General features: G+C 44.1%; 1 protein-coding gene across 1 annotated transcript in view; it reads left to right on the plus strand.

The window, feature by feature from the left end:
• The window catches only part of LOC132403627 (uncharacterized), a 483,661-nt gene that overhangs the window by 330,680 nt on the left and 128,619 nt on the right, over positions 1-24,362 (plus strand). Inside the window, exon 9 of the mRNA XM_059987094.1 lies at positions 5,377-5,462. Within this exon, the coding sequence (XP_059843077.1) occupies positions 5,377-5,462 (86 nt within the window). The remainder of the gene's footprint in view (positions 1-5,376; positions 5,463-24,362) is intronic.

The raw sequence follows: 24,362 nt of genomic DNA on the forward strand, positions 1-24,362 counted from the left end.
TCCATAATGACCTCATGTAAGGCCACCATTTCTATCCTTTTACTTATTCCCCTCACCGCTACCATTCCCGTTTTCCGACCAAATTCTAGTACCTTACTGCTGATCAACGACAGCTCAGCCCCCGTGTCTCTCCAGATTCGTATGGGAATTGGTGGGTCCCCCTTCCTCAAAGACACGGTTCCGCGTGACAGACAAGTCTCAGACCCTTCTCGTACTCTGTCTACCTGAGGCTCTCTTGTCGATTTACTGATTACCACTGCACATCCGAGAAGGCATGCTGCTTTCCCTTTCCTGTTTCCCTTTTCCTCGGAGCAAAGCACTGAGACGCAACGTGCCTGCTCTTCCCACAATTAAAACAGGTCAAGCCCTGAAATTTCTGGCCGTCTGGTCTTTCCCCCTCAACCTTACCACTAGCTCCCGGCGGGACCTCTGCCTCAGCCGGCGGACTTTCTCGATCGTTCCCACGGTCTCTCGGGGAACTTTTATTCGAGGAAAACTTTGTCTTGTGGGTTAGGGCATATTCATCTGCGAACCTAGCAAATTCTGAGGTGGACTTATTCGGCTTCTCATTCAAATACATCAGGATCTCCTCCGGAACACAGCCATTAAATTCCTCAATCAAAGTTAACTCCCTGAGATGCCAAGAATCCTCGTCCACTATTTCTGCGGTACACCAACGGTCCAAGAGCACACCCTTCTCATGGGCAAACTCGGTATACATCTGATTCCCCCCCTTCCGTAAATTTCTGAACTTTTGTCTATAGGCTTCAGGTACTAGCTCGTAACCCCGGAGAATGGCCACCTTTACTTTGTCATAACTCTCCTCCTCCATGGACAACGCCGCATATGCCCGCTGGGCCTTCCCTTTTAACACACTTTGTAACAACGCCACCCACCGATCTCTGGGCCACTCCTGATTCACTGCCACCTTTTCAAAAAGCAAGAAATAACTATCAACATCTGTCTCCTCGAACGGGGGTACTAACCTCAACGCCCGACTAACATCAAACCGCTCCTCTCGGTCTGACCCCTGACCGCATTGCTCTTGCTTTAACTTCTCCATCTCCAAGTCATGTTTCCTCTGTCTCTCTGCCTCCCTCTCCTTCTCGGCCCTTTCCTTCTCCTTCTCAGCTGCTTCCAGCTTTTTTAACCGAAGTTCATGCTCTCTTTGCTTCTCAGCTCTTTCCTGCTCCCGTTTCACCTCTAACGCCTTTAGCTGGAGCTCCTGATCCCGTTTCACCTCTAACGCCCTTAGCTGAAGCTCCTGATCCCATTTCACCTCTAACTCCTTCAGCTGGCCCGCATGCTCCCTTTGTTTGTCGGCCCTTTCTCACTCTCTCTCTTTCTCGGCTGCTTCCAGTTGCTTTAACTTAATTTCATGTTCCAACCTTAATTTCTCCAACTCTAACGGAGCTGTCCTACCAGCTGGTACCTTTTCAGGGATATTTTCCAACACCTCAGCTGCAAACACATTCTTCTCGATGTAATACTGAGTTATGGTCCTTCGCACCTCCCGCTTTTTCATTGACAACCTCACCTCTGCGAGGTTTAACCCCTTCACCAAATTTACCAAGTCTGGTTTGGTGGCCGCCTCTAGCACCTCCAGAGTCGGGTTTTCTATAAATTCATCCACGTCCATCTTTGCTGGTTTCCCGTCTGGCTACCCGCGTACCAGATCCAAGTTTGGACTTACAAGCCCGATTCACTGGCTCCCCAATTTGGTTTCAAATCTCGAGACGAGAACCCCAATTGTTACAAAATTCCCGTAACTGGATCACTTACCAGCAAAGATCGAGAGGTCCGTTGAAGTCTGATGGCACTATTTTTAAAAGTCTTTATTTATAAAGGGGCACAAAAATAAGATTAATACAGACATTCAGATAATATATGTCATCAATACTCAATCTAAAAAAGCGGGTATAATAATAATCATCAATTAAGCAATAGCTCTATCGTTTGTCTAGGGGATATTGTATTGTCCGATGGAAAGATAAAAGTCACTGTCCTTTCAAGCTGCAGCTCTTCGGGTTTAAGAGAGATGGTTTTAAACTTGCCCGGGTCTTTTATGAGGCCAATCCGTTGAGTCAGGGGAGTTGGTTCCCCATTGTTAGTTCCAAGTCGTTTTCCGTGGTACCAGCCACCAGCCCCAGGGCAAGGGAACCGAACGCACGTGGCTTCCTTCAAATGGCTTCCCGCTATTACGGGATCACTAGTGTTTCTTCTGGTGCGTCTGATGGCCTGTCCCTACAGCCCCTCTTTTATCTTAACTCGCAGGGTAGTAGATGTCAATCAGGTTGGGGTGATGCAATCTCTCTCTCAACCAGCCCACTTTGCCCGAGGGCTTGCACGTAGCATAGTCCCCAATCCACAAACGTGGTCTCCAGGAGACAATGGCCATGTCTCTCTCTCATTTCCTGGGTCCTCTGACCCAACCCAATAATGCTCTTGCGATTCTCACAAAGGAGGGGGCTCCCCCACACCCTTCGGCCCCTCAGAGCTGTGGTACATTCATAACATAAAGACATGGGCACTTGACCCAGATTATGAACTACAAGTTTTGATTCCACCACAGTAGATGCTGACTGTGGAATTGTGCAATTAAAGATAAAGACCATGAAAATATTGAATTGATATAAATCTCAACAATGCAAGATATTGCTAAGGCCACATTTGGAGTACAGCGGACAATCTTGGTCACCCTCTTACAGGGTGGCATTCAACTGGAAAGTGTGTAACCAGGATGGAGAGTGTTAGAGTTATACAGGAACACTGGATAAGCTTGGACCTTTTTCTGTGGAAAGTTGAAGGCTGAGGGATGACCTTATTGAGGTTTATAAAATCATGAGTGGCATAGATGTGGGTAGCAGGGTGGCGTAGCGATTTGCACGTTGCTTACAGCGATGTGTGGCTGGACTTCGATGCCCACACTGTCCGTAAGGAGTTTGTGCCTTCTTCCCTTGACCGTGTGGGTTTCCTCCCACATTCCAAAGATGTACAGTTAGGGTTAGTAAGTTGTGGGCCTGCTACATTAGCACCAGAAGCATGGCAACACTTGCCAGCTGCCCTCAGCACAATGCTCGCTGCTTTGATTTGACGCAAACTACACATTTCAGTTATATTACAATGTGCACATAAATAAAGCTAATCTTTCTTTCTTAGCTTAGGTGAAAAGCCAGTGTTTTCCACAGGGTAGGGGTTAAAGTGAGGGGAAAAGTGTTCAAATGGGACCTGAGGGCAACCTTTTCACTTGAACGATGATGAGTGTGTGGAAGGAACTGCCAGAGGAAGGTGTAGAGGTGGATAAAAGAATTTGGACAGGTACACGGATAACAAGCATCACACACAAAATGCTGGAGGAACTCAGCAGGCCAGGAAGCATCTAGGAAAAGAATACAATCGATGTTTCAAGCTGAGACCCTTCAATGTCCCTTCCTCAGATTTCCAGCACCTGCAGATTTTCTCTTGTTTGTGACTGAGGTACATGGATAGGAAGGCTTTATAGCAGATGTTTGCAACCTTGTTTATGCCATTGACTGATGAGTTTGTGGACCACATGTTGGGAACCCACAGAGAGAGAGATATGGCCAATGGGATTAGCTCAGTTAGGCAACTTGGTCAACATGGGCAAGTTGTGATGAAGGGTGTGTTTCCATGTTGTACAGCTCTGTGACTTCATGGTTATGACTCGCTTAGCTCACTAAAGTTCTTCAGGGTGTGAAATCCACCAACACGCCTAGTCTAGACTAATCTAGCCTGTGTATGATTCCAGGCCTACCAGTAAGCATCTGAATCTATGTTTAACAGCCCACAGAAGTGGCCAAGCCAGCTCCAAAGTCTGTGGGATGTTGGGATGCAAACTATATGCATCACATCCGGGAAACTGGGTAGACGATGTCCTTCACATAAGGCCCAGGTCACAGAAACAGAAGAAACAGCTTCGAGTTGCCAATAAGTAACAACTAGATTCACATTAAAAAATTAGGAGCTGTCCATTACCACCATAACAGTCCTTAACAGTGTGATTATCCTTAATTATAGATAGTCATTCCAGCACAGACACTTAACAAAACCGACTCTCATTCCTTCAGATTTCAGATTATTTTGGAGATATTGTCTTTTTTTCTCAGTTTCTCTTTTTTCTCTTAATCCTTCTTTCTCTCCATTTGATCTCTGTATATTATTTGTGCTTTTCATATTTGTAAGCATTGAGGAGAAGGTTACTGGACTGGTAATCTACTGCTCTGAACTCTGAGTTGTGATAAACTTTCACCTTGAACTTAAGTGGAATTATAAGAGCTGGGATTGTTTTGAAAAAACATCGAGCACCTAAGCACCAGTAGTAGTGATTATGGAGCATCTAAAATGCAAAAAACCACCTGATCACCAATGTCTTTAAGGAGGCAGCATCTGCCATCTGTCCCACAACTTAAGTAGTTTCCTATCAATTCTTAAGCTAGTTCCCAATTTGGGAACTCAGTGAGGCTGCCAGAATCACTCTTGACTATCTTTGCAAGAAGGATATGCAGATGCAGCTTCAGATGGACTACCCTGGTTCTGTTCATGGTTTCACTTTGGAACATCTGCAATGTTAAGAATATTATGGACAATATGTTTATTTTCTAAACAAGGTTCAGAAGTCAGAGGTGTGTAGGATTCGGTACTGACGCCACCAGGTTCAGGAACAGCTATTACCCCTCAGCCATCAGGCTGTTGAACCAAAGGGGATAACTTCACTCAACTTCACTTGCCCCATCACTGAACTGTTCTGGCAACATATGGGCTCACTTCCAAGGTCTCTTAATGTTCTGAATATTATTGCTGATTTATTTATTTATTATTATTATTTCTTTATTTTTATATTTGCACGATTTGTTGTCTTTTGCACACTGGTCGAGCACCCAAGTTGGTGCAGCTTTTCATTGATTCTGTTATTAATCTATAATGAATTTACTAAGTAGGCCAGCAAGAAAATGAATCTCAAGGTTGTATAAGGTGACATATATGTATTTTGCGAATGAATTTTCTTTGAACTTTGATCTTTAAACCAAATGGAACTCTACTGTACAGGAGGGCTGGAAAAAGAGTAGCAGAACTATAGTGGTAAGAGATTCCACGGTAGGGAGAATAGGCAGGAACTTCTGTGGCCGCAAACAGGCCTTGCTCTTGGTGTGTTACCTCTCAGGTGCAGTGATCAGGGGTGCTTCAGAGGGGTGAATAGAACTGGCATCAGGTGCTTGTCCAAACATTTAGTGCCAGCACTTGGAGATGGATTTCTGCCACATAATTCTTTGAGTATGGTTGTACAGTGAAGGAAAGGGAGTAGCTTCCTGCATCGTTGAGGTGGATTTTAATGAATTGAAATGTGATTTTGTGCAGAGTTCCAGTGACTGGGACAATCTCCAAGCAAAAGGCAGATGAGGTGGGGGCCAGATGTGCCTCGATTGTCCTGAAGAAATGTGGAGGTAAGAGGCTGTATCATCATCTATTGCCAGAGTATTGTTAAGGAACAAGAAAGCATTAAGAGAATCCCAACTGAGAGGGCCTTTCTGATGACTGAGCAAATGCACACATCATGTAGTGTGGCACAAAGTTCCCGTGTACCAAGGAGAAGCCTTCCATTATTTTATCAGTGATCGGGGGAGGGTGAAAGCAGTGTAACACCATTTGCAATGTTTTGACTCTCTATGACAGAACAACACAGTACAGACCCTTCGCCCTGTGATGTTGTGCCAACCTTTTAACCTACTCTAGGATCAATTTAATCCACTCCTCCTACGCACCCGCAATTTTCTATCATCTATTTGCCTATCTAAGAATTTCTTAAATATCCCTAGAGTATCTGCTTCTCCACCACTCCTGGCAATGCATTCCATACAACCCCCACTCTCAGTGTAAAAAACCCTCCCCATGACATCCCCCCCTCCTCTTTACTTTCCTCCAAACACTGTAGAATTACGTTTTCTGGTATGAACCATTTCTGTCTTGGGAAGAAAATCCCTGGCTATCCACTCAAGCAGAAAATGCTGCTGGGAGTTGTGTACAGGCCACCTAACAGTAGTAGTGAGGTTGGGGATGGCATTAAACAGGAAATTAGAAATGCGTGCAATAAAGGATCAGTAGTTATAATGGGTGACTTCAATCTACATATAGATTGGGTGAACCAAATTGGTAAGGGTGCTGAGGAAGAGGATTTCTTGGAACGTATGCGGGATGGTTTTCTGAACCAAAATATCAAGGAACCAACTAGAGAGCAGGCCATTCTAGACTGGGTATTGATGAACTACAATGATTGTTCATCCCAGTTTGACAAAAGAATAAACCATGGAAGGTAGTGCACCTGTGGCTGACAAGGGAAATTAGGGATAGTATCAAGTTCAAAGAAGGAACATATAAATTAGCAAAAAAAAAGTGGCACACCTGAGGACTGGGAGAAATTCAGAGACCAGCAGAGGAGGACAAAGGGCTTAATTAGGAAAGGGAAAAAAGATTATGAGAGAAAGCTGGCAGGGAACATAAAAACTGACTGTAAAAGCTTTTATAGATATGTGAAAAGAAAAAGATTGTTCAAGACAAATGTAGGTCCCTTACAGTCAGAAACAGGTGAATTGATCATAGGGAACAAAGACATGGCAGACCAATTGAATAACAACTTTAGTTCTGTCTTCACTAAGGAGGACATAAATAATCTTCTGGAAATAGTAAGGAACCGAGGATCTAATGAGATGGAGGAACTGAGGGCAATACATGTTAGTAGGGAAGTGGTGTTAGGTAAATTGAAGGGATTAAAGGCAGATAAATCCCCAGGGCCAGATGGTCTGCATCCCAGAGTGTTTAAGGAAGTAGCCCAATAAATAGTGGATGCATTAGTGATAATTTTTCAAAACTCCTTAGATTCTGGATTAGTTCCTGAGGATTGGAGGGTGGCTAATGTAACCCCACTTTTTAAAAAAGGAGGGAGAGAAAAACTGGGGAATTATAGACCGGTGAGTCTGACATCAGTGGTGGGGAAAATGCTAGAGTCGGTTATCAAAGATATGATACAGCACATTTGGAAAGAGGTGAAATCATCGGACAAAGTCAGCATGGATTTGTGAAAGGAAACTTATGTCTGACGAATCTTTTTTTTATTAGTTTTTTTATACATTTTACAAATTAAAAAACTCCAAATCAAAATGAGGAACATTAATACAGTGCAAAATTAAGCATACAATGACAATATGATACAAAGAAAGAGAATTTTTTAAAAAAGCACCTAAATTGAAGACAAGTAAACTTAGTATCCTCCCCAAACCCCACAACACAAAAAAAAACTCCAGACCAACCACAACACAATATAGAGAATATAAATCAGGACAATCAAACTCCCAGACTGTGAATACACTTAGCAACAGAGGATAGTAATGCCTACTACCAGAAAAAAAATGGGAGCTGAAAGCAAGGGACCGAAAAGAAAAAAAACCCTAGTCAAGAGGAAGGTTATGAAAGTATGTCTGACGAATCTTATAGAATTTTTTGAAGATGTAACTAGTAGAGTGGATAGGGGAGAGCCAGTGGATGTGGTATATTTAGATTTTCAAAAGGCTTTTGACAAGGTCCCACACAGGAGATGAGTGTGCAAGCTTAAAGCACATGGTATTGGGGGTATGGTATTGATGTGGATAGAGAATTGGTTGTCAGACAGGAAGCAAAGAGTGGGAGTAAACGAGACCTTTTCAGAATGGCAGGCAGTGACTAGTGGGGTACCGCAAGGCTCAGTGCTGAGACCCCAGTTGTTTACAATATATATTAATGATTTAGATGAGGGAATTAAATGCAGCATCTCCAAGTTTGCGGATGACATGAAGCTGGGCGGTGGTGTTAGCTGTGAGGAGGATGCTAAGAGGATGCAGGGTGACTTGAATAGGTTAGGTGAGTGGGCAAATTCATGGCAGATGCAATTTAATGTGGATAAATGTGAGGTTATCCACTTTGGTTGCAAGAACAGGAAAACAGATTATTATCTGAATGGTGGCCGATTAGGAAAAGGGGAGGTGCAATGAGACCTGGGTGTCATTGTACACTAGTCATTGAAGGTGGGCATGCAGGTACAGCAGGTGGTGAAAAAGGCAAATGGTATGTTGGCATTCATAGCAAAAGGATTTGAGTACAGGAGCAGGGAGGTTCTACTGCAGTTGTACAAGGCCTTGGTGAGACTGCACCTAGAGTATTGTGTGCAGTTTTGGTTCCCTAATCTGAGGAAAGACGTTCTTGCCATAGAGGGAGTACAGAGAAGGTTCACCAGATTGATTCCTGGGATGGCAGGACTTTCATATGAAGAAAGACGGGATCGACTAGGCTTATACTCACTGGAATTTAGAAGATTGAGGGGGGATCTTATTGAAACATATAAAATTCTAAAGGGATTGGACAGGCTAGATGCAGGAAGATTGTTTCCGATGTTGGGGAAGTCCAGAACGAGGGGTCACAGTTTAAAGATAAAGGGGAAGCCTTTTAGGACCGAGTTGAGGAAAAACTTCTTCACACAGAGAGTGGTGAATCTGTGGAATTCTCTGCCACAGGAAACAGTTGAGGCCAGTTCATTGGCTATATTTAAGAGAAGTTAGATAGGGCCCTTGTGGCTAAAGGGATCGGGGGTATGGAGAGAAAGCAGGTATAGGGTTCTGAGTTAGATGATCAGCCATGATCATACTGAATGGCGGTGCAGGCTCGAAGGGCCGAATGGCCTACTCCTGCACCTATTTTCTATATTTCTAATCTTTGCCTCTTATGATCTTGTACACCTCTATCAATAATATCATGTGACTGAACTAATATTTACAGAGCACCCATGGCACTCTGAACATGTCTGCTCATGGGGTAGTGTGTACAGTTCTGGCTACTCTGTTATAGGACAGACATTGTTGCACTAGAAAGAGAGCAGAAGAGATTTATGAGGATGCTTCCAGGACTGAATGACATGGAGACTTTAGGCAGGCTAGGACTCCATTCCTAGAAGGTTGTGGGGTGACCTTCACAAAGGTGTATAAGATCATGGAAGGTGTAGACAGGCTGAATGTACACACTCATTCTCCTAGGGAAAGTGAACTAAAAACTAAAGGGCATAACTATAAGGTGAGAGGTGGAAGATTTAAAAAGGACCTGAGGGGCAACGTTGTCATGCAGAAGATGGAGTGAGCTGCCAGGGAAACTGGCTGAGTCAAGAAGAAAAACAATGTTTAAAAGGCATTTGGATAAGCAGATGGGTTCAGATTTATTTATTTATCACATGTACGTTGAAACATACAGTGAAATGTGCTGTTTGCGCTAACAATCTGCACAACCGTGTCATGTGCTGGGAGCAGCTGGCAAGTGTCGTCTCCCAGTCCAGCAGCAACGTAGCGTGCCCACAGTGATCTGCAGCACAACAGCAGTAGGAAAGGTTTGGAGCAGGGGGTCCTAACGTGGGGTCCGCAGACCCACTCAGTTAATGGTGAGGCTCTATGGCTTAACAAAGGTTGGAATCCTTGGGCCAAATGTGGGCAAATGGGACCAGGTTGGTGAGAACCATGGTGCCCATGGACAAGTTGGACCAAAGTTCAAAGTACATACAGTATATGTCACAATATACAACCCTGAGATTCGTTTTCCTGTGGACATACTCAGCAAATCTATGGAATGGTAACTATAACAGGATCAATGAAAGACCAGCCAGAGTGCAGAAGATAACAAATAGTACAAATACAAAAATAAATAAATAGCAATAACTAATGAGAACATGAAATAACATGATAAAGGATCCTTGAGAGTTGGATCATTGGTTGTGGGAACATTTCAATGATGGAGCAAGTGAAGTTGAGGGTAGTTATCTTCTTTTATTTCAGAGCCTGATGGTTAAGGGGTAGTAACTCATTTTCATCCTGGTGGTGCGAGTCTTAAGGCTATTGTATCTTCTAGTGGTAGGAATCTCTGAAGAATGAATGCTGCTTTTCTATGACAGTGTTTTATGTAAATGTGTTCAATGGTTGGGAGGGCTTTACTGCACAGATGTATTGGACCATATCCACTATTTTCCAAACACCTGTTTGCATGCTGTATTATCTCTATAACTTGAATATATATATAGTACATCAAGAGTCTGAGATGCTGTTACACATGACCCAGTTCCTCTGTGTCCAGTAGCAACAGGACTTTAGTGTTTAATTCCTCTGTGTGCATGAGCAGAGATCACCCACCAAACTTCTGAGTTAAGAGGTCTCACCCAATCAACTTCTTTCCTCAGCACTGCCTAATCTTTTTGCTTAGCATGACCCCAATTAAATGCTGAAACTCCAAAATGATGCACTTAATATTTCAGGCAACTTGCTATAGAGTAAATACCTATTACAGCACATGTCTATGGACTTCATATTTAGCTGAAAGCTTTAATTTTAATTTATTGTACAGCTTTCAAATTCTGGTGGTAAATTTGTTATACAGGTAAGTGAAAATATCCTAAGACCATAAGACATTGGTTCAGAATTAGGATATCCAGCCCATTGAGTCTACTCTGCCATTCTATAATGGCTGATTTATTATCTCTTTCAAAACTAAAATTACACCATCATACTGAGCTATGATGAATCAAAATAGAAAATAGGTTGATAATAACAACTGATTGCCTGGAAGCCCCCAGTGAAAAGGAATTAAAGTTGCAAATGTAAAATAAAGTCAGAAAATGCTGGAGATTGTTTTCTCTCAGAAGGTAGCCAAGGATTCCAACCTTGTTATGCCATGGAGCCTCACCATTAACTGAGTGGGTCTGCGGACCCCATGTTAGGACCCCCTGCTCCAAACCTTTCCTACTGCTGTAGCTGTTGTGCTGCAGATCACTGTGGGCACGCTACGTTGCTGCTGGACTGGGAGACGACACTTGCCAGCTGCTCCCAGCACATGACACGGTTGTGCAGTTTGTTAATGCAAACCCTCTGGATTTCTCTATCCCTGAGGGCGGGGGTAGCAAATCTCTGGATTTCTCTGTCCCTGAGGGCGGGGGTAGCAAATCTCTGGATTTCTCTATCGCTGGGGTGGGGGAGGGTAGCAAATCTCTGGATTTCTCTATCGCTGAGGCGGGGGAGGGTAGCAAATCTCTGGATTTCTCTATCGCTGGGGGGGGGGGAAGGGTAGCAAATCTCTGGATTTCTCTGTCCCTGAGGGCGGGGGTAGCAAATCTCTGGATTTCTCTGTCCCTGAGGGCGGGGGTAGCAAATCTCTGGATTTCTCTATCGCTGGGGGGGGGGAAGGGTAGCAAATCTCTGGATTTCTCTATCGCTGGGGTGGGGGGAGGGTAGCAAATCTCTGGATTTCTCTATCGCTGGGTGGGGGGAGGGTAGCAAATCTCTGGATTTCTCTATCGCTGAGGCGGGGGAGGGTAGCAAATCTCTGGATTTCTCTATCGCTGGGGGGGGGGAAGGGTAGCAAATCTCTGGATTTCTCTATCCCTGAGGGCGGGGGTAGCAAATCTCTGGATTTCTCTATCGCTGGGGTGGGGGAGGGTAGCAAATCTCTGGATTTCTCTATCGCTGGGGTGGGGGGAGGGTAGCAAATCTCTGGATTTCTCTATCGCTGGGGGGGGGAAGGGTAGCAAATCTCTGGATTTCTCTATCGCTGGGGTGGGGGGAGGTTAGCAAATCTCTGGATTTCTCTATCGCTGGGGGGGGGAAGGGTAGCAAATCTCTGGATTTCTCTATCGCTGGGGGGGGGAAGGGTAGCAAATCTCTGGATTTCTCTATCGCTGGGGTGGGGGGAGGGTAGCAAATCTCTGGATTTCTCTATCGCTGGGGTGGGGGAAGGGTAGCAAATCTCTGGATTTCTCTATCGCTGGGGTGGGGGGAGGGTAGCAAATCTCTGGATTTCTCTATCGCTGGGGTGGGGGAAGGGTAGCAAATCTCTGGATTTCTCTATCGCTGGGGGGGGGAAGGGTAGCAAATCTCTGGATTTCTCTATCGCTGGGGTGGGGGGAGGGTAGCAAATCTCTGGATTTCTCTATCGCTGGGGGGGAAGGGTAGCAAATCTCTGGATTTCTCTATCGCTGGGGTGGGGGAGGGTAGCAAATCTGGATTTCTCTATCGCTGTGGGGGGGAAGGGTAGCAAATCTCTGGATTTCTCTATCGCTGGGGGGGGAAGGGTAGCAAATCTCTGGATTTCTCTATCGCTGGGGGGGGGGGAGGGTAGCAAATCTCTGGATTTCTCTATCGCTGGGGGGGGGAAGGGTAGCAAATCTCTGGATTTCTCTATCGCTGGGGGGGGAGGGTAGCAAATCTCTGGATTTCTCTATCGCTGGGGGGGGGGAGGGTAGCAAATCTCTGGATTTCTCTGTCCCTGAGGGAGTGGAGGCCAGATCATTAGATACAAGGTGGTAAGAGATAAATATCTGAAAGGCTGAGGAATTGAGTGTCACGGGGAACTGGCACTAACGTGGAGCTCTACCCATGACTGCAACTGCGGAGAGTTCTGGACACAGCTCAGCAATTCCTTAGGCTTACATGGGCCTCATAAGATCAGTGCTGGAAGCCTCAGAGGTTGATAGGTCAGAGGAGGATAAGATGGAGAATTAAAGCAAAAGACAATTGAAAGCTCAGTGTGGACTGAATGGAACTATCTCACAATTTTTCGATGCCCCTTTGATGGTTCTCTCTCAGCCTAACTGGCTTTGGTAGTCAGACACCCAGACATCACTGGAAACAGTGGAATCACTTGAGAAATCCTGTCTTTAACTTATTGATGCACCATCAATAACTCACACTGAGACGTAAGGCGAGATATCGGCTTTTATTGACTGGAAGAAGGAACCAGGAGTGAGTGTCCATCATACTATGTCCTGGAGACTGAGGCCGAGCGTCAGGCCTCAGATCGCCTTTATACAGGGGCCTGTGGGAGGAGCCACAGGAGCAGTCAGCAGGGGGCGTGTCCAGACAGGCACAGAGTTCACCACATTCACCCCCCCTTTGTTTGAAAGAGTCCCCATGTGGCGAAGTTTCTTACAAGTCAAGTCTATCAGGTGGTCGAATCTGTCGCTGCGATCTACGTAGCACCGGCTGTGATTGCATGGATGCCGGCAACATTGGTGATTGCACAGGGGACGGAGGTTGCGCTTGTTCCTGCCCACTAGGCGCCGGTGATCCCTCACGCACGTGCGAGGCGCCTGGTATAAATGCGTACGAAACACCCGGTATACAAGTGTCATGAGGAGTCTGTGTAGGACCTGGTGAGCACGGTGTCACCTCTGGTGCAGGGTTCATAGTTACCGGAGAGCCTTCAGGGTAGTGGTCTGCTGCACCTGCGGGTGCCAGGTCGCGGATGGAGACCGTGTCCTCCCGCCCATCAGGTAAGACCACGTAAGCATACTGGGGGTTCGCATGTAGAAGGTGAACCCTCTCCACCAGCGGGGAGTATTTATTGCTCCTCACATGTTTCCGGAGCAGCACTGGCCCCGGGGACGTCAGCCAAACTGGTAGGGTGGTCCCAGTGACAGACTTCCTGGGAAAAGAGAATAGGCGTTTGTGAGGGGTGGCATTGGTGGACGTACATAACAGAGAGCGGATAGAGTGCAGTGCCTCAGGGAGGACCTCCTGCCATCGAGAGACCGGCAACCCTTTTGACTTAAGGGCTAAAAGTGTGGCCTCCCACACTGTGGCATTCTCCCGCTCCACCTGGCCATTACCCCGGGGATTATAACTCGTGGTCCGACTGGTAGCAATGCCCCTAGCTAGCAAGTACTGACGCAGCTCCTCACTCATAAAGGAGGACCCTCTATCACTGTGGATATAGCAGGGATACCCGAACAGAGTGAAGAGCTGGCGCAGGGCTGTTATGACGGACGTGGCAGTGGTGTCGGGGCAGGGGATGGCAAAGGGGAACCGTGAGTACTCGTCAATAACACTGAGAAAATAGACATTGCGGTCAGTGGAGGGAAGGGGGCCCTTAAAGTCAACACTCAGTCGTTCAAAAGGGCGGGTGGCCTTGACAAGTTGTGCTGTGTCAGGACGGTAGAAGTGCGGTTTGCACTCAGCGCAAATTTGGCAGTCCCTGGTCATCGTCCTGATGTCCTCCAGGGAGTATGGCAGGTTCCGAGCTTTCACAAAATGGTAAAATCGGGTGACCCCCGGATGGCAAAGTTGTGCATGAAGGGTGTACAGCTGGTCGAGCTGTGTGCTAGCACATGTTCCCCGGGATAGGGCATCAGGGGGCTCATTGAGTCTGCCAGGCCGGTACAGGATATCATAGGTGTAGGTGGAGAGTTCTATTCTCCACCGCAAAATCTTATCATTTTTGATTTTGCCCCGCTGTTGGTGGCTGAACAGGAACGCAACCAAGCGCTGGTCGGTCAGCAAGGTGAACCTTTTGCCGGCGAGATAGTGCCTCCAGTGCCTAACAGCCTCCACTACGGCCTGGGCTTCTTTCTCCACCGCGGAGTGCCGAATTTCGGAGCCTTGGAGGGTTCGAGAAAAGAATGCTACTGGTCTGCCTTCCTGATTGAGGGTAGCAGCCAGAGCGAAATCGGAGGCATCACACTCCACTTGGAAGGGAGCGGTCTCGTCCACCGCATGCATCGTAGCTTTGGCAATGTCCCCTTTAATGCAGCTGAAGGCCGCGTGGGCCCACAGGAGCAGTCAGCAGGGGGCATGTCCAGACAGGCACAGAGTTCACCACACTTATCAAGGATATTACTTTTGTTCTATCTTTCCCTCCCTCACCCTGACTGCAACTTAAAACCAACTTGTTTCCTTAATCTCCCAGCCCAAAATGATTTCTGTTTCTCTTTGTATAGGTGCTGCCTGACCTGCCAAGCATTTCCAACATTTTTATTTTAGATCAATAATCATTGAGCACTCAGGCAAGAAAAATGTCAAAAGTATCCAAAGCACTTGCTGCAACCTTTAGATATTAATAAGATCTCAACCAGCAATCACAAGTTTCCTTTAATGCCCTGCAATATAAACTTGCTGAAGTTGCTATAGTTTTGTGTGTTTTTGCGCCAAAGTTCAGGAACAATTCCAAACAAGTTTGACTCTGCATTCATTGTTATTTCTCTTTTTGGTGTCTTGGAGCTTTTCGTGTGAAATGCTGTCACCCAGCATGTATGTACACCCTGCCTCCCTCCCCCACCCCAACTCACAGACACACTCTCATCCTGCACTGGCCACTTTTCATCTTTTATTGCTGCTGTTTGATGTATTTATACTACTGCTTGTTTTACTATAACAGTGCCAGTGACATTGCACTGTCTTACATAAACATGTACCTCTCTCTTTATGTCAACCCATCAATCTTCAGGCCATGTCGCTCAAAATTGTGTAAATGTTACTTTGTGACTGTAAATGCTGGCGTGCTGTTTGAGACAATAACTCCTGTGGATTGCACCGTGACCCCAGAGAAACATTGTTTTGTTTAACTGCATACATGTTTATGATTGAATAGCAATAAACTTGAAGTTGAACGTGAACTTGAATGTGCCTGATTCCCAATCCTTCCTCTATAGAGGTATCATCCTTCCAGACTGTGACTCACTCTGAACCGCGAGTTTGCAATCTGAATTTACTAAAACCGCTCCGGGGGGTAAGCAAACTGTGAGAAGGAATAGAATGAGTAGCTGTTTTATGTACAATTATGGTAATGGTTTAATTTTCTGATTTCCAGCAGCTGTAGTTTCATGATTTGTATTTTAATCAGTCTGTTGTTTTAACCAAGTTAGCTGACTGTTGTACTCATCCAGTACTCTTCCACTTTGCTGAGTTACATTTCATATTAAATGAGGCCAGTTCACCAAGCACCCATGGGAAGTCACTGGTTAGCTTGCAAAATCAATTTTGGGAGAGGAAGTGGTTCAGGTTGAACACTATCCCAGAGAGTTATCTTAGTACTGAGTGATCAGGGATTAGACTAGTAATGAGTGATTAGTGCAACACACACAAAATGCGGGTGGAACGCAGCAGGCCAGGCAGCATCTATAGGGGGAAGCACTGTTGACGATTCAGGCTGAGACCCTTCGTCAGGACTAACTGAAAGGAAAGATAGTAAGAGATTTGAAAGTGGGAGGGGGAGGGGGAAATGCGAAATGATAGGAAAAGACAGGAGGGGGTGGGGTGAAGCTGAGAGCCGGAAAGGTGATTGGCAAAAGGGATACAGAGTTGGAGAAGGGAAAGGATCATGGGACGGGAGGCCTAGGGAGAAAGAAAGGGGGAGGGGAGCACCAGAGGGAGATGGAGAACAGGCAGAGTGATGGGCAGAGAGAGAGAAAAAAACGAGGAGGGGGAGAAAAGCTAAATATATCAGGGATGGGGTAAGAAGGGGAGGAGGGGCATTAACGGAAGTTAGAGAATGTTCGTACCACCAGGTTGGAGACTACCCAGCCGGTATATAAGATGTTGTTCCTCCAACCTGAGTGTGGCTTCGTCTTGACAGTAGAGGAGGCCGTGGATAGACATATCAGAATGGGAATGGGACGTGGAATTAAAATGTGTGGCCACTGGGAGATCCTGCTTTTTCTGGTGGACCGAGCGTAGGTGTTCAGCGAAACGGTCTCCCAGTCTGCGTCGGGTCTCACCAATATATAAAAGGCCACACTGGGAGCACTGGACGCAGTATACCACACCAGCCGACTCACAGGTGAAGTGTCGCCTCACCTGGAAGGACTGTCTGGGGCCCTGAATGGTGGTGAGGGAGGAAGTGTAAGGGCAGGTGTAGCACTTGTTCCGCTTACAAGGATAAGTGCGAGGAGGGAGATCGTTGGGAAAGGATGAGTGGGACGAATAGACAAGGGAGTCGCGTAGGGAGCGATCCCTGCGGAAAGCAGAAAGCAGGGGGGGGGGAGGGTTTAGTGATTAGTGATTGGTCAATGTCTTTTTGAATGAACAGTGATGGTCCAAACTTCTACTGAGCAACGGGTGATCACCTTTTTAGTCGTAATCAGGTGTTGGTCATCATTGTAATGATAACTACCAACTGGTCAATATTGAGCTAGTGACCAGGGATTAGTTAACAATCAACTGAGTGACCAGGGATTAGATATCATCCTATTGTGTGACCAGTGATCAGACAACCTTCAGAGTGATCTGAGATTGAACCACCTCCTTGCCTTTATGACTAGTGACATGTCAACCTTTTCCTGTAGCCAAGAATAATTGATGGACCATTCAGTTGTCAACCAACTCGTCTTTACTGCTGTTATTGCTGTTTCTGGGAACTCGTTCTGGACAAATTCACTGGTGCTTTTCCTTCAGTACAGTAACCCCTACACTTCAGAAACACACACAAAATACTGAAGGTTCTTGCTATGTTTTGTAACCCCCAAACATTAAACTAACTGAAAGAAACAGATAGGAGCCTAGGAAAACATGTCTTAGTTTTGATTTTACTTTAAGAAAGCCATGTATGTAAGATGTAACGGAGTAATGAGGGTGCAATGCATTATGTAACAAAGAATACTTAAGCAATATCTTGTATTTACAATATTACTTAAATCTTACTGAAATATTAAGTACACAACTTCCCTCCCAGCTTTGCTATAAACTGCAACTCAATATAGAATGCATCTTACCTTATCTAGCTATTTATTTCTCTCACCTCTTATGGGTGGTATGTATGTGTATTTGTTCCTTCAATCTCGGGTCCTCTATTAGAGCCATGGGAGCTTGATTGTTTGGTGTAGTATTCTTGCTGCTTCTAGTAGAATGCTCTTCTGGACTGAGATCTCAAATGTTGTTACTGGGATTTATTGGAGCCACCTCCCAGTCCAGGTGTCACAGCTCCAAGTGCTCCTATTGTCACTGGGATTACTCTGGCTTTAACTTTCCACATCCTTTCTATCTGCTCTTTCAAGCCTTGGTATTTCACCAGCTTCTCATATTCTTTCTTCCTGATGTTACTATCTTTATGGATTGCCAAGTCTATCACTATTGCTTTCTTCTGTTTCTTGTCCAGTATTATTATGTCTGGTTGGTTGGCCCGTACCTGCTAATCAGTCTGTATTGTGAAGTCCCACAGGATCTTAGCTCTGTCATTCTCCACTACCTTCTCGGGTGTTTCCCATCTGGACTTGGCGGTGTCCAATCCACACTCAGCACAGATGTTCCTGTACTCAATTCCTGCAACTTGGTTGTGTCGTTCAGCGTATGCTGACCCTGCCTGCATCTTGCACCCTGCTACTGTGTGCTGGATGGTTTTGGCAGACTCCTTGCACAGTCTGCATCCTGGGTCTTGTCTGGTGTGATAGACCCCTGCTTCTATTGCTCTTGTGCTCAGCTCCTGCTCTTGAGCAGACATGAGAAGTGCCTCTGTGCTGTCCCTCAGCCCTGCCATTTACAGCCACTGGTGGGACCTCCTCAAGTCAGCCACCTAATATCTGGCAAGGTACATCCCATGCAGTGACTTGTCCTCTTGCCACGGCCTTTGTTCTCTGGTTCTGCTTCACCCACTTCCATTTCCATGTCCCTTGCCTGCTGTCTGAGGTATTTTCATAGCAGGTCCTCCTTGGGGGCCATCTTCATGGTATACTCTTGGATGTTTCACATTTCTTCCATGATTATGACCCTGAAGCTTCCAAGTCCCCATCCTCCTTTACTCTGGTGGGTGTACAGTTGCTCGACATTGGACTTTGGGTGGAATCCTCCATTTATTGTTAGCAGTTTCCAGGTCTTGATTTCAGTGGCTTCCAGTTCGTTCCTTGGCCAGTACATTATTGTAGCTGGGTATCTGATGACTGGTAGGGCAAATGTGTTGATGGCTCAGATCTTGCTTTTCCCATTCAGCTGGCCTGTCTCACTCTTTGGAGGTACTTAGTTGATGCAGCCTTCCCTGTGTCCGCATCATGGCTTCCATGCCCTTGCAGGATCCATAGGTATTTGTAGTTGTCCTGTACACCTGGTCTGTGGCCTTCAGGTAATTCGACTGTATATATGTGTATATTATATAATTCAGAGGTGGATCATCTCAACTTTTGAATTGCATTAGGGTGCAATGACCTCCTTTGTAAATTTTTCAGGTATATCTTTTTCCAAGTGTAAGCGGGACAATCCATCAGCATTTCCATGATAAGTTGTCCTCTTGAATTCGATCTTGTATTTTTGCCCTCCAAGAAACGGAGCCCATCCCTCATTCATGCCACTGTTGTCAGTGGAACACCCATCTGTGGATTGAAAATGGACACCAGCGATTGAAGATCTGTAATGAGGGTAAACTCTCTACCATACAAGTACTGGTTTAAAAGTTTTACACCCCAAACAGACTCAAGTCCTCTCTATCAACCTGAGTGGAATTTTCCTCTGCAGCATTAAGGCTTTACTTCCATTGCTTATACGACATGACTGCACCTATACCATAAGATGAGGCATCACTGACAAGCTTCACTGGATAATGTAGATCATGATGTGTGAGTACAGTGTCTGACAGCACCATTCCCTTTACCTTTTGAAAGCCACCTTACAATGCTTTGTCCATTGCCAATTCTTCCTGATCTGTAGTAATGAGTTAAAATGGTGGGTCACAGCAGCCAGTTTGGGCAGAAACCTGTTATGGTAATTGGCAAATTCTAAAAAGGACACTGTGTTATGTTCTTTAGCCTTGGGACATCCATCACTGCTTGAATTTTCTCAGCACACTTGTGTAAACTTTGTGAGTCAATAGTGTGACCACAGTTTGTGATAGTTAAAAGAATTCACACATGCTGTATCGTGCTCTGAGCCCATAATCTTCTAATCTTTTTAACACTGTCTTGAGCTTTTGGAGATGTTCCTTGTCATTTTTACCAGTCAGAATGATGTCATCCAGGTAACACTGAGTGCCTGGGCAGCCTTGCAGCAATTGTTGCATAGCTTTCTGCGAGACTGCAGGTGCAGATGCCACTCCAAAAATAAACCTATTATAGCAATAAAGCCCCTTGTGAGTGTCTATGATGAGAAACACTTTGGATTTTTCTTCCATCTCCATCTGTGGGTAGGCCTCAGCTAACACTACTTTGCTTGAAGTGCTCCCCTCCAGAAAAGTTAGCAAAGATACCCTCTGTCCTGGGCAGAGGATATAAATCTATTTTCAGTACTGGGTTGATGGTGACTTTACAATCAGATCCATTCTTCCTGGCTACTGGGACCACTGGCATTGCTCATGGGCTGCAATCAACCTTGGAAAGAATTCCTTCCACCTCCATGTCTTTTAGCTCATGGCTACTTTGTCATGGAGAGTAAAAGGAACTGAACAGGCTTTGCATAACTTGAGTGTGGCATTTTCATTTTACCCTTGATATGTTTGAGTTTTCCCATGCCATCCTTGAACACTGCTGTGGCATCATCTAGTACCTTTCTGAATTTTCCTTCAGTTCAGAATTGCAGAAATGTGGCATGTAAATAGTGGATGGATCTCTAATCAAGTTGTAGTTGTCTCAGCCACTCTCATACCACAATGCTGGCCCTCCAGTTTTTACCACATAGAAGCCCAATGTGGCTTGTTGCTTGTTGTATTTCACTGGTACAATGCCATTCCCACAGGAGTTATCCTTTCTCCAGTATAAGTTCTTAATTGGATATCTGCAGGCTTCACTTCAGTAGCTTTGAAATCCCATTCATAATGATTTTAAGGAATGGCTGAAACAGCCAAACTAGTGTCCAATTCAATTTTAATTAACTTGCTGTTCACTTCTGGTGTAAGCCATACTGCTTGTCTATTGTTAGTTTTCACATTTTATATCTCAAGGCTACTCAGTCCTCTGTCACTCTCATCATTATAAAGTTTTTCATCAACAGCATGCAGTGCTCTTTTTAAAGTGCACCTGATTTTGTTTCTTTTTCTCCTCTTTGTGCAGTCCATTTGATTTTGTTTGCCAGATATACTCTTTGCATGTGTCCTACTTTGTTGCATTTTCTGTATGTTTCACCTTTAAATCTGCATTGCTTTTGTGTATGTGTGCCCCTGCCACAACGGTTACAAATTTGATCAGCCAGGTAGGTTTCTGTTTAGATGTTGCAATTTTGTTCACTTTCATTCCTGACTGCAACTCAATTGTGTCTCTGTTTGTATTGATACAGCAATTTCAACTGCTCTTTTAAATTGAGTTGTACTTCAGTTAGGAGCCATTTTGAATGCTTTCTTGTAAGATTCCACAAATTAAACTATCTTGCTGAGCATCATTAAGCCCGTTGCTGACTGACAATACTCAGACAATTTCTTCAATTCAGCCACACATGCTGAAATTGCCTCCCCTTTCTTTTGATTCCACTTATGAAAGCCAAAATGTTCTGCAACGAACAATGTTTTTGGTTCTAAATGTCCCTATATTACTTTTATGATATCAGCAAAGCTCATTCTGGCTGTTTTGTTTGAAGCAGTCAAACTTCTAAGCCAACTCCATTCCTTCCCCATCTAATGTGCTCAGCAAAACTGGCATTTGCTTTGCCTATTTCATTTGCTTCAAAATATTGTTCAATTCACTTAGTATATATATTTCTGTTATCTCTTGCACAATCAAACATGTCTATCATACAGATGTAGCCAGCCATTTCTGCTTTTTAAAAATTATGACTATTATCACCCACGTCTCACTATTTATGAATCCAGGAACCCATCTGTTCCCTGCCTTTTTTTTAACTTGACTAATTTCTCTCTCTCCCTTCCTAAGGGACAATCAAACACCTTGCTGCTTTGCTTTTTTTTAAAAAAATAAATATCTTGCTGTACTTTTTTAAAGTTGTAAATATCTCTTCACTTCAACAGGTAGGTAATTGTCTTGGTTTTGTTTTAAAAATACCTTGTTGCCACCCTTATACTTTGTAACTCCAAACATAAAACTAATGGCAAGAAAAAGGTGGGAGCCCAAGAGAACGTGTCTTAGTTTAGTTACTATTTTAAGTTGGACATGTATGTATGGCATGGCGTTGTAAAGAAGTACAGTATGCTATTTATGTACTTTTACGTATAACCCATAAATAGTGAGACGTGGGTGATAATAGTCATAATTTTTTAAAAGCAGAAATGGCTGGCTACATCTGTATGTTAGACATGTTTGATTGTGCAAGAGATAACAGGATATGTATATTAAGTGAATTGAGCAATACTTTGAAGCAAATGATATAGCCAAAGGGAAGTGAATGCTAGCTTTGTTGAGTGCATTAGATGAGAAGCAATACAGTTAGAAACTGATTAGATAGGGATATTTATGAGATGTTTAGATGATTTAAGACAAATGGAGAGTTATGTAGGATTCATGGGTGAGATAGATTATAGAGTAGGTTTCACTAGAGCTTTGGAAAGAAAGCAAAATAAATCAGCCATTATTGAATGGCTGAAGAGATGTGATGGGCTGAATGGCCTGATTCTGCTCCTATTTCTTCATGGTCTTAAATGTATTAGCACAATGTTGTCGGCTGAAAAATTCAAACTGTGCTCTACTTTTCTAGTTTAATGATGGCTGAACTATCTCCCCTGAGAGTCAGTTCTAGAAACATGTTGGATATTGTCAAGGATACTTTCATTTGGATGAAATATTCTATAAAGTCCCCACAAATAATTTACACTTTGGCAAAGTTTAAAACTTAAAAAAAAAACCTCACTTGGTATTCTTGCCTTAGTTTAGCCATTGTTTCATAACCTCTATTAATTCTATAGTCCACTCTTTTGATATTTTTAACTTTAGTAGGTCAATTAGTTGGCACTTTGATATAATCACCCAGATAACCAAACTCAAAGGCAGTGGTAGAATTGGAGATCAAAATACTGTGGCTACCTTTTCACCTGCTTCAGCTTCACAGTCTAGTAAGGATTAGACTGGTATCCAGAGCCCTGGATTACTGAGCTGTACACTCAGTGACCACTTTATTAGGTACTTCTGCTTGTTAAAGAAATACCTAATCAGCCAATCTTATGGCAGCAACTAAATGCATAAGAGGAAGCAGACATGGTCAAGAGGTTCAGTTGTAGTTCAGACCAAACATCAGAATGAGAATAGAAAATGATCTAAGTGACTGTGACCGTGGAATGATTGTTGGTGCCTGACAGGGTGGTTTGAGTATTTCAGAAACTGCTTATATTTTGGGATTTTCCCACACAATCTTCACTGGTGTTTACAGTAAATGGTATAAAAAAACATTCAGTGAACAGCTGTTCTGTGGGTTGAAACCTTTTGTTGATGAGAGAGATCAGAGGAGAATGACCAGACTGATTCAAGCTAACAGGAAGGTGACAGTAACTCAAATAACCATGTGTTACAACAGTAGTGTGCAGAAGAGCACACCTGAATACACAACATGTCAAACTTTGAAGAGGATGGAATACAACAGCAGAAGGCCTTAAACATATACTCAGTGGCCAGTTTATTAGATACAGGGCATACCCAATGAAGTGGCCACTGAGTATACTTGTTGAATATGACTTCAAGGAACTAACTTTGAATCAAAAAGTTAAGAGTGACAGTGTGAAGCTGCTGGGTTGTTGTAAAAACCCAACTGTCCTACAGGAAGAAAATATTATCAAGTTTGACCTCTGTGTCACTCCAGACTCAAATCGGTTAACTCTTAACTCACTTTTAATCTGGCAATTACATTTACATTGTAGACACAAGAGATTGTGCACAAGCTTGAGCATCACACACAAAATGCTGGAGGAGCTCAGGATAATGACAGATGAACAATAAAGACTAGTATTTCCAGTTGATAAATAGAAAACTAATCTTGAGAAGCACGAAATATTTAAAAACATGGATTTTCTTATGAAATCTAATAAAATTTAGAATACCAGTAAACAATTTCCTCCTTTAGTATCCCCACTCAGTGGAAATTGGTTGCGAGTTTGTAGCTGTTGACTCCTCATTCTTCCTACAATGAGTTTGAGACAGCACTGTATGACATTTAGCAAAAAAATTATGTTCAGTTCTAGTCATACAAGGAGTAACTCATTTCTTCTGGTTCATGCCTGATTCAAAGGATATTGTAAATGCAACACACACAAAATGCTGGAGAATCTCAGCAGGTCAGGCAGTATCTATGTATGGAAATGAAGTTACATAACTTAAACATGAGTTTTTTTGTTTTGGTTGAAATGTAAAAGCATTTCAACTAAATCTAACTTTCACTTACCTAATTCCTAGCCCCTTATTATCCAATCTTTAAATTGTAAGTGTTGCTAATGTATGGAAGCTTTAGAGAGGGTGCAGAGCAGATTTAACACAATGCTGCCTAGATTAGAGAGCATGTCTTTTGAGGATAGGTACAGTGAGCTGGGGTTTTTTTTCTTTGGAGTGAAAAGGGATAAGAAGTGACTTGATAGAAGGGTACAAGATGAGGCAAAAATTAAGTGGATAGCCTGATACTTTTCCCCAAGCCAGAAATGGTTAATACCAGGGGGCATAATTTTAAGGTAACTGG

This window comes from Hypanus sabinus, chromosome 13, assembly GCF_030144855.1.
Source record: "Hypanus sabinus isolate sHypSab1 chromosome 13, sHypSab1.hap1, whole genome shotgun sequence".
Taxonomy (NCBI): Eukaryota; Metazoa; Chordata; class Chondrichthyes; order Myliobatiformes; family Dasyatidae; genus Hypanus; species Hypanus sabinus.